The 12,127-nt window shown below is 39.1% G+C and overlaps 1 protein-coding gene across 1 annotated transcript in view; it reads right to left on the bottom strand.

The window, feature by feature from the left end:
• Positions 1-12,127, bottom strand: part of COL3A1 (collagen type III alpha 1 chain) — a gene marked incomplete at its 5' end in the record, with an annotated part of 127,156 nt that overhangs the window by 91,439 nt on the left and 23,590 nt on the right. The window contains one exon of the mRNA XM_082261750.1: positions 1,968-2,170. Within this exon, the coding sequence (XP_082117876.1) occupies positions 1,968-2,170 (203 nt within the window). The remainder of the gene's footprint in view (positions 1-1,967; positions 2,171-12,127) is intronic.

Below are 12,127 nucleotides of genomic sequence, written 5' to 3' on the forward strand. Positions count from 1 at the left end.
TGCATCAGTGAGCTGGAATGCACTGATTATGAACAGGTGAGGCCCGCAGAAAGCCTGTGCTGGGAAACATACAGTTTTCATTGCTTACTCTTGGTTTGGATTATAGAAATTAATATGGAAGTTTTCTAAATGTGCGTGTGTGTGAAATTTCTATGCACTCATGGAACACATTCAAAACGTTCTTATTGAGGGCTTGCGCTTACATTTAAGACATGTACTTAAAATGTTTTAGTTGCATAGGTAGCATGGGAGTTGTTGACTGGAGCATTGTGCAGGGTGCATGTCAGAATGCTGGAGGCCCAGAGTGCGAATGAAACAGCTGATGGAGCAGAATATTAAGCTACCATTATGTTTACCTGTTTGGGTAATAGGAAGAGTTACTTTAAATGAAACATGTGGGTGTTTCCTGGCTTTCTCTGTTTTCATTGCTTTCTGTGTCAACAACCTGGAACAAGTATCCAGCAGCTAAAAAAAAGCAGAGCTATACTTACTGACACCTTTGGGGGGCTGGCTTCCAGGTATCGATCTATGGCTGCTTTCATTAGCCAGGCCGAGATGATGCCATTCCAGCACATGCACGGGAGTTCAGTCATCTCACCATTGCCAAACTTGTACAATGATCTGTGCATGCACAACTCACTGTACATGGCTGGACAGGCAGGTAAGTAACTTTAATGCAGAAGGGACATAGTGGTTGATTTTCTAAAACTGGAGAGAGCAAAGTCTGGTGGAGCTCTGCATAGAAAATATTCAGCTTCCAAGCTTTTTTGGTCAAAGCTTAATTGAACAAACTGATTAGCTACCACGCACGGCTGCACCAGATTTTGCACTCTCCAGTTTTAGTAAATCAACCACAAAGTATGCCTCTTCTGCAATAAAAAAAACTACCTCTTTGCCCATGTTTTATTTTTTCAAAAAGTTTCACCTTAACCACTTAAGCCCCGGAAGATTTTACCCCCTTCCTGACCAGGGGGTATTTTGCGATTCGGCACTGCGTGACTTTAACGGACAATTGCGCAGTCGTGTGACGCTGTATCTAAACGAATTTGGCGTCCTTTTTTCCCTCACAAGCAGAGCTTTCTTTTGGTGGTATTTGATCACCTGTGCGAGTTTTTTATCATGCGCTATAAACAAAAAAAGTGCGTAAATTTTGCAAAAATAGCAATATTTTTCATATTTTTTATATGAAATTCCCCCCCAAAAAAATGTAAAAATCTTGGTTGATTGGTTTGCGCAAAAGTTATCACGTTTACTAACAAAGGGAAAGATTTTTGTCATTTTTGTTGTTTTTTTTTTAACGCGTAATGGCGGCGATCTGCGATTTTTTTTGCGGTACTGCGACATTACGGCGGACAGATCGGACCCTTGACTGACATTTTTGACACTTTTGGGGTTACCAGTGACATTTCTACAGTAATCAGTGCTATACATATGCACTGTTACTGTAAAAATACACTGGCAGTGAAGGGGTTAACTTTTTTTGAAAGGGAGGGGCTATGTGTGTCCCTAGGGGCGTGCTTTCTACTGTGATTGGCTGTGGCTTCAGATGTATGAACAGTGATCAACGGTTCTACATAGTAGAACCGTATGATCATCCTTCATACACAGGGGAGAATGACAGGCAGCTTGTTTACACAAGCCGCCTGACCTTCTCCCTCTCCCCCGATGATCGCATAGTGACCGGCGGACATCGACCCTCACAAGCTCCCTAGACCCTCACAAGCTAGCGACGTAGACCTAAGTCGCTTTGCCTGTGAGGGGCTGACTGCCGACGTAGATCGGCGTTAGGCAGTCGGCAAGTGGTTAAGTCAGAATTACTGATCATCATATAATTTCTTTGTTAGTGGCTTGGTAAAATATTGAAGCTAGCAGATCATCATGATAGTCAGGCAACCAGCAGTTCCAAAGGTGAGCAATGAAGATTTGCCTGGTACTGTCAGTACAGATCTCCTTTAAATGATACTTACACTTGGAGGTGATGGACATATTGGGCAGCACTCTCCAAATGGAATCTCAGGATTTTCACACTCTGGTTCAGCGTCATCACACAAGATTTCATCACACAATACGGCTCCATTGTCACAGACGCAGATTTGGCAAGGTTCTGGTTTCCAGACATCTCTGTCTGCGTAAACTTGTCCTTGATGAGTACATGCGTCCACTATTACTTCTGTAGGTAAGAAAATTAAAAATAGGTAAAGAAATTGGCAAGACTATATATCTATCAGACAGTGGTAAATCATTGCCTTTTCCCAAAATGCTAAATTCTTGCTTGATTAATAATGAACATTTTGTACCACCAGGGAAAAAAACATATGATCATTGCCTCGGATTTCACACCCTATTCCCATCTATGGTTATACACATCAAATACATGTCTGATTTTGGCCACCTTTGAGCTGAAGACAACTTTGGAGATAATGTAGGGATACATAGTCATATTGGATTACCATCTGCCAAATCACATCAGCATTTTGCTTATCTCTCCAAGCTGGATATTCAGTGTTGAAGAAGTTTGCTAATCACAAGACTGTATAAAACTCATCCACTCCTGTCTGTAATATGTATCCGCCAATAGTATTCCATATTTCACACTCCAATAGTATAGTAAACAGCACCATGTAACTTTTGGTAATTTGAATTGGAATTATATATCTTTTGGGTGAGCTTCTTGATAGTGACAAACGTGTACCATGTTTGTGCAATAAATCTTATATAATTAATCTTTATAAAATATAAATCTTTATAGCCTCCACTGAAAGCACATGTGACTGCCACAATGACATGGAAAGCAATTGGGAGACAGGCAGGACTTTGTTATATCAGGACATACCTGTACAAGGACCTTATTTTTTTTTAAATACATCTGCAAATATATCTTCAAATCTAAAAATGTATTTTTTAATTTAACATAAACATTATCAAGATTATATGAGAATTTAGTAGTTGGGGTATGATCTTCTTTAAGTTAAATACCCCATAGCATCCAATCACAACTAAATCACATCAAGACAAGATGATTATTGTGAGGTGGTAATAAAATATTGTAATAAAAAACATTGCACTCTTCATTAAACTATGGTGTTGTTTGTCAAAAAGCCAATTTTTCAATTTAACTATCCCCAAAGCACATTACCTTATGCCATGGGATTTTTGTTATTAAGTGGGCAAATGTATAAGAAGGTCACTTTCTAAAAAAAAAAAATATTTTTTTTTTTTGAATACTAAAGCATATGACTAAGCATCAAAAGACCAGCAATCAAATTATTAATTTCAACGTTTTAACTGTTTAGGCTTCAGTGATAAAGAGACCCTGCAAGAAGTATTTCTAGAAATGACATATGCTGTCACAAGGCTATAATTAAAGTGGTCTGAAAAAGGCTTAGAACCTCTGGCTGGGAATATTCTTCCTCACTATTAGTCAAGCTGACCATTGCCACTAGGACAGAAAGTGAGAGGACATTCTATATTTGACAATTGTCACCTGAACGGGAGTACAAGCATTGGAATACAATGGATTCACCTTTACCAAGGACAACTGTCAAAGGTGGGATTTTGGGAAGGGAATTCTCTATGATGGAGAAACAGACTAAAGTAATGCTGACTGGGGTACTAACCCTTGTGTACCCTACTGTATACAATATTAAAAAAGAAATAAAAAAAATCTGCCTGGAGTTCTATTTACATCCTACATATGAAATAGCAATTGAATTGTAAGTTGACCTCCAGCTACATTTTTCTGGATACAGTGAAGAGTGATTATTTTCATGCTGTCTGTTTATCCATTAGAAAAATTTCCCAGTTGTGTGACAATAGCGAATGAAAATTCGCTATTGTCATATGGATCCTCCTCCTGGCCAATCAGGAAGCAGGTTCTGAGACCCGTTTTCCGATTGGCCAAAAGGAGAAGCCATGCCATTGGGCATGGAGGAGGAGGGAAGAGGAGATGCAGAAGACCGGAAAGAGGCTGCCGCCGCCACCGCTGCTGTTCGCCTTCTTTAGATAGGTGAGTGAGCCGGGGGGGGGGGGAAGGGGGGTTGTTTACTGTCATGTCATGCTATGCTGTGGGTCCTGTACTGTAATGCTGTGTGTACTGTGTTCGGCCTGGTGTGGTCCGGGGGGGTGGTGTATGGCACGGCCTGTCTGCCGCCCCCATGGCCCATGGAGCGCCAGCTGCCACTGTACCAGACACCTCCTGATGCAGTTGTGAAAGTAGATTTGCCCATGATAGCTATTTGCAGTGCCATAATGATGTAGGCAGGTGTAGTGCAGTCTACCTGCATGAGTGGCACTATAGCAGCCACTGTGCACAGAGGGCACAGGTTGAAGGGGTGAACCCGGTCCCTCTGGGGCCTCTGTAGATCTGCAACTGTTTGTTTGGCCCATTGCCCTGGCAGCCATCTTTAAGGCGGGCAATGTTTAAAAAAAGCACTTTCCCCTTCAGGTCGGTGCATATTTAGTGTAGTGGGTAGGTTAAGAACAGACGGAGTAATATAGGGAGAAGTTCCAGAGGAGGAGGGACAGAGCAGGGACTAGTGCTGTATATCTACAACATCTCTTCTGTTAAGTGCCAGGTTTTCATTTTGCTTTCAAGCCATTTCCACTGCCAGATGCTGTCGGTGTCTCCAGTGTGCACATACTCTCTGTCTGGTTGTTCTGTGGTTCCCTATCACACGACACTGCCTGAGCCTGCTTATATGTTGCTGAGGCCCCTGGTATTGTACTAATGGGATGCTGGTATGTTGGTTGGAGGATCTGTTATGAGCAACCAAGAAGTGGTGGGAGAGATGGCTCTGGGTGATGCTGAATGGAGATAAAATTTAAGTAATGATACGTAATTTCTGCTCATGCTTTCGATTTTACATATTAGTTCATAACTGTTCAATTTTCTAAGTTTTCTTTCAAGTATTTATTAAATGTTGATACTTATAATCTGAATATTAATGCTGAACTCCAGGAATGATCTTTTTCTTAAAACTCACATTGGTCCAGCTTATACATTGAATCTTTCATATCTCATATCCAGTGGGCTATGGGGGGATGCAGAAATTCTCTGTTGAAGCCTGTACTAAATACAGTCAATACCACCCATTCAGCACCACCCAGATCCAGATCTCCCACCTCAATCTTCTGGGCGCTGCTTGAGCATTCTGAGCCAGGGTACTGGTTTAATGCTGATGCTCAAAAGACCACGGCTCCCTGCCTGCTTCCCAGGCGGTTAGTGATCGCAATTGTGAGCGTCCCCACTCACACACTCACTTAATATTGTAATTGTCCTGCCTCCTTTATACTGTAAAGCGCTGTGCAATCTGTTGGCTCTATATATAAATCCTGAATAATAATAATTAAAATGACAGTAGTTCTGGATTGTTCATGAAAATCACACATGTCACATGGTATGACATAGCTTTTTTCATTCTTCTTAGTCCCATCACCATAACCAGATTATTTATCCAGTCTTAGTACAATATAGACTAAATATGTAAAACAGACTATATGGATATACTGTAAGACTGAATGACACATAATGAACTTAAAAGAAAACTGCAGTATGATTTCATTGTAACATATTTGTACTAGAAATTATACTTGTACAATTATAATTGTACTTGAGTTTATTAATACAGAGCCCAGCTTTGGAAATACAGAAAAAACTAACCACTGTATTACCACCATTTGTCCAGCAGATGGCAGAGTTGCATTTCTTTTTGCACATCTGGAGCTAATAAATAGCATACCTGATTTAAACCTAACTGAAATGAGATATCAGCTGAATAAAAAAGGAAAAAGTGCTGTTTTGGCAGATATTTCATTGTGGAATAATTTTACTTTGGGGTTTTTACATCTGTGCTGATTTAGTTTATTTAGTGTATGATTATCATGTGCAGATGGGGATTATTTGTCAGAATGTTATGGCACAATGAAGCATACGTTGCACAGACACATTGAACAAAGGGTCCTAAACAGTTGTTAAATGTATTCATGAGAACATATTGGCACGGTGAAATGTAATTATATGGGCGGATGTGTAGCTAAAAACAGCTGTCTTTGCAAATTGAGGGGCTGAGGATTAAATTGCATTAATGTATACTGCTATTACAAAATTTAATTTGGATGTTATGAATGAAATGCCAAGAAAGATGACATTTCTTCTCTTTGTGCTGAATATGCTTAGATATTGGAAAGTGAATGCATTTTAACTTTATGGTATTAGCATGATAAATTCAAACATAATAATAATAATTTCATGATATACCGAAAAACATTACCCAATTTACTGTAAAACGTTTATTTGAGTGGGGCAGTATTTGCAGAGGGGTACTCATGTCTCATAGTGTTTTAGCAAATAGCAATGGGATTCTCAATTATTTTGTGATATGTTTGGCAAACTTACAGCCTACCACAAAGATAGCCTATTGGGAATCTTTGTACTTTGAGCTAGTGCTGAATTTGCAGATTTTTCTATTGTCTGAAAGGCCATTTGCTAGTTCATTCCAGAAGCCACTGAGGAATGTGCAGTAATCCCCAAACCAGGAAGCCTGCAAACCCTTCCCTGCCAGATGGAGGACCTCTGGTCAGTTGACCTTGTAGGACATTACTGTTCATTGGAGAAAGTATTATATTTCCTATAAAATAACACCTAATAAGGAAGCATGCCCCCATGTCATGGGGGATGGGAGTAGAGATTCTTACCCCATTAACCTTTGTCCCGAATCACTTGTGGAGCAGATGACCCATCACCCCCCCCCCCCCCCCATTTGTCATCCATCATGTGTACATACCCAAAAGAAGTCTAACGTCAATAGAAAATACAAAACAGTAACCTTAATATGAATCTATACTTAATATGCCTATACTTAAACTACATTAAAGATATTCGAGAGGGGGTCCGTGGAACCCAGCTTACTTTAGAGAGGTCGGGAAACTCCTTGTTCAGCTCCCCAGGCCCCTCTTATGTGTAAGTCACTCTGTGTCTATTAGGGGCACAATGTTTCTGAGAAAATGATGGACAGCTATATAATGGATGCAGAGAGTTTGGTTTGGATTACTTCAAATGGGACAGTAATATTTAACCACAATATCCCTCAAGAAATATATGAAGATTTATTCCCCTGTATCAGACTGAGAGACTCGAAGCAGATAGTAATATAATCAGCAAAGCACCCAGTGCTAGTGGTCTATGGTGCTCTAGTGTGTTTATTGTAAGCATGTCTCTCCCATTGTTAATTGTGACATGTTTTCTAATGACTTGTCTAGGGGACAGAATACACAAATGTGTGTCTCTCCCATGGTTTGCCTTCTAGGGTGCAGTCCCATGGTTAATTTTGATAATTAAGTCATCTATGTGTTTATACTTGTAAGAATGTGTATTGCACAGTACTTTGTATCCAGGTTGTAGGGGCCGAATAGTCTGTGGTTTAAGTGACCAGTTAATTAGCGAAGTGACTAGTTAATTAGCTCATGGTAATTATATCACCGTCAGCTATTAGATGCTAGAGGTGAATGAGCATAGTTTATGTTGGCTGTTTCTTAGTTATGTTAATTATATTTCTTTATACAATTTCCTTTGCATACGATAATGTATGCAGGCTCACCTGACCTGGTGTGGTATATAACTTCTGTATGAGTTTTCAATTAACAGTTCCAGTTCTCATACAAGCTATTGTCGGCTAGTCTTGTATGGCCTGCTATAATATCCGGTTCATATGTCCAGACTGGAGGAAGCTGTATACTGATGGAAGAACTCACGCTGGGTGCTGAACGGTTTCACAATGGGTAAATACAATATAGGCCTCTGAAAAAAACCTACCTTTCCCTAAAACATTGGAACTTTTCAGGCTTTTCCAGTAATCATGTTATTGTCTCTGCTAAAGGGGCTTCAGGAACAGTTGCTCAGGCCCAATCGGTCAACCAATGGCTCTGCCTGAACAATATTCTCTACCTTTAGTAAACATGACATGACCATGTTTCCAACCACCACAGAGGAAGGATCATGGTCTCTCAAGGAGATATATTTTAGGCTCAGTTAGTATTAACTACGACTATGGCATATCTCAAATGTTGTTTCAAACCCTAGCCCCAACCAAAACTTATATTAGTTTTTGAAGTAGTAGGTAAGGGTAGGATTTTATTGGTGTCTGGAGCCTTACTGGGAGGATTTTTTATTACTTGGCATCCTGGTGATAATATTGTCAGGAAGTCATGAGCAGCAGAAAAATCTTTCCAATAGGGATGCAACAGATAATATGCAAAAAAAAAAGTGACGCTTCAGTGAATCGGCTATGATCAAATGCTCTTTATTGACGTTTGTGTATAAAGTCATGTATACAGTCATGTTGTTTCAGATGCCATGCTTTAATTATGGCTAGCAAACAGATGTATATGAGTCTTATAAATAGTACAAACATAACTACCCATCCTGCCTCCTGGCTTCACATGACTCTAGGAGCGAGGAATAAATTATTCAATACTAAAACGTATATATATATATTTATAAAAAAACAAGTATACATATAAGAACAAAAGTAAATAATATAAAGAATATAAGAATATTATAAATAGAATATAAATAAATCTACCCAAATGGACTACTGTATGAATAAAAAAACAAAAAAACAATTACATCATCCAAATTACAAAAAAGATATGTAAAGAATGCCAAACAAACCATAAACAAAAAAATAAATGGATAATGAAACATGAACAAGAAAAAAGGTAGAAAAAAAGGGGGAATGTGAATCTGTAGTCTAACTATCCAAATATCAAATGGATGGGAATATAAGTGCTCCCCAAAACAAATACAAATGGGCACAGGAGTCCCTTATGGAGTGTCACAATGATGAAATGATAAAATGGTCATTGTGACCATTCATCATTGTGATACTCCATAAGTGACTCCTGTGCCCATTTGTATTTGTTTTTGGAAGCGCTTATATTCCCATCCATTTGTTGTGTTTCTGTACCTTTCTCAGCTGGATCTGAGCATGGGACAGCTGCACCCCTGACATGGACTAACTGGCACCTTACACATGGCCGTCCATCCCATTACAGCTTGAGACCACAGGTTTTTGGGCTTTCTGATCATTCAGTTTTCAGCGCCAGGATTTTCTTGTGTGTTTTTTATATATCCAATATACCTCTTGTTGCAGCAAATGTCGGTAGACCACTAAGGGAAGCTCGAGAAGAGGGGATTTGGGCCCACTCGGTGCAAAACCATTGCACAGAGCAGGTTAGTATAACATGTTTGTTTAGAAAAAGAAGCTTTACAATCACTTTAATATTAAACAATGGGTTTAATTTTTTGTCCGTGCCTACTGCAGTTAGAAGGCATGCCTCGTGTTGCAAGACCTGCTAGCAATACACCAGTACCCCCTCAATGAATAAATTACTTTTGGGATTTAGTAAAAACTCTTAGGATAATTACCCCAGTACACACCCAAAAAATTGTTTTTGGATCCCAGGTTCTGTCCATAACAAATATTTGACTGATTTAGATCAGATTACATTGTTTTTTTGTGCTCTAATCAGTCTCCCATCTTATATTGCACTTTGGATTTAGAACATTTACTTTCTGATTTTGCACAAGACTCCCGTGTATGAATTTAAAAACACTACTTTTAAAATAAAGTGCATATTTTAAGAAGAATTTAACATTCTGAAGTTATTATTTGGAACATTGTTGTTTGAAGAAAGTTGATTTATATCAGTTCTGCACTGCCAACAGAAACATGGGGCAGAGTTATATAAAACATGCTGAGTTATGATCAAACCGCTGCTTTTTATTGATGTTTGATATAGTTGGCGCACATTCAGTAATAGAAAGCACAAAACAGATCAAAGCTACACTGAATACAACAGGCTGATTGAAAAGGGTTTTACAGGGTTTCCATTCTGCCATTTTGCACAGCTATTTAATAGTACTGTTTAATGTGTAATTTATAGCTACCAGCCTTGCTTGCCTGAGTTAAATAGTACAAGGAACACATAATAATGCCCATGCAGTTTGGAGGTGCATTACACCTGGGTATTTCTTTATATTGAGGTAAAAGAGAAAAATTTGACTGCACTCAGACATCGAAGGTGAAAAGTAGACTTTATTATGTTAAAACATGTCTTGACAGCAGTACAAACATCATGGACAAAACATGCATGGGAAAAAGCAGTTGACACGTTTCATGAACTAATTTAGCTTACTAATCAGTTATGAGTAAGCAAAATTAGTTTGTGAAACGCGTCAACTGCTTTTTCCCATGCCTGTTTTGTCCATGATGTTTGTACTGCTGTCAAGACATTAACATAATAAAATCTACTTTTCACCTTCGATGTCGGAGTGCTGTCAAATCTTTCTCTTTTACCTGGATGTAGCTAGGACCGCGGACTGGACGCGCACCTGACTGTTGAAGGTGGAACAGCTTTCACTTGAGCAGCACTCTCTCTCTGTTGTAGTATTTCTTTATATCCCCAACCAAGCTGATGATCAATAACAATTTCTTCTTCTTGTCTTTTTAGTGCTACCACTGCTAAATGACAGATCCCTGGTACAAGCAGCAACCAGGGATTCACATAGGTGAACTGGCTTAATATGGCCAGTTTGTACAATAGTTCTCCAAATTGTAAGCAGACTTGATTTGACCTAAAAGCTGATCCCTATTTTATATAATGACAAAACAGCGGAGTTTAATTCCACTTCAATGCCGCCCTCCCTTTCTTTTAATAGCAACAGTATTTCTGTAAATTGGGTTTATTATTATTTTTTCCTTCTGTATGTAAACCTTGTTCATTTTAAAACCATTGTGTTCATTATGTATGGCATTCAAAGGTTTCTATTTCATTTGATAATAATGGCATCAGCGCAGATAAGGCAGGCCTGGCCCAATCTAATATGCAATATTATTGTTTGGCATCATTTTGGTCCCTATTAGTTGGTGGTTTATTATTCCTCCAGGAAATCCAGCTATATATTCAAAGGCAAACAACTCCACACTCCAACTATCCAGGCAGGTGAACTCCACACCTTTGACTCCTTAATACCGACTTCATATTTGACCTTTTTTTACAATATTGTCAAGTCAGATACTCTATTAGAGCCTAATTCCCACACTCAACCTCCCTTCAACAAAACCCCCTTAAATCTTTGCTAAGGACACAAAGCCTCCTAAAACCTCTATCCTCTGTCTATAACCTACTCATGACCTTCCAGAGCTTCAAAACTTCTGCTTTATTTCATTAGTGGAAGGGCGATATACCCACCCTTTGTGAGGAGAATTGGGAAGATGGGTAACAAAATACACTAAACTGATAATCTCTGCTAGAGACCAATTTGTTCAACTGAAATGTCTTCATTAAATATGATACACTCCCCAGAGGTTGCATTGTGTTAGGCCAACCCTCTCCCCTATTTGCAACAAATGTTGGTGTGACATTGACACCTTGAATCGTGGTATGGAGTTGCCTCCTAGCTCTTGACTATTGGTTTTAGGTGATAGCTAGGCTGCGTCGGTGTAGGGCGTTCCCTAACACTAAACCCCCCCATGTTTATATTAGGTATCTAAGATAACCTTTCCACTAAAAAGCATTGGTAAACATTTCTTATTCTATGCATCCTATTATGCCAGACAGGCAATACTTAAGTGGAAACCTACTTCTCCTTTGCCTTGTGGTGACTGGTGTCAAATTTGGTGTCAATGCAATAAGTGCACTTTTTCATATATATATTCTTTGTGATACCTGTAAGTATATGTCTGGTAGTATTCCTTTATATCAGTACAGGAATTCTCTGTTCCTTCAAACTATTCCTGCTTATAGATATTCTTAGATTCTTCTTTCCACAGGGCTCTGAGATGAAAATCTTACCTGTTCATACTAAGTGGCCAGAAGATTTACTTTAACAAAAACTTTGTCCATACTAGTCAAAAAAAACATGTATACTTTACTGTAAGTTCCATTACTTTCTACTTGCTCTCCTGCTACCCCAGTCTGCTGAAAGAATGCCCCAAATTCTTGTAAAAGTTTTGACTTAGTCAGCTTTTACACAGGCTGTGCACGTCCCTATAATATGGCAGTCCAAGTTGCAACTGGCTGGTCAGACACTGAGCACTCAAGGGAATGGGAGTGTTACAAACCCCCC

This window comes from Pelophylax lessonae, assembly GCF_965119305.1.
Source record: "Pelophylax lessonae genome assembly, chromosome: 6".
NCBI classification, from domain to species: Eukaryota; Metazoa; Chordata; class Amphibia; order Anura; family Ranidae; genus Pelophylax; species Pelophylax lessonae.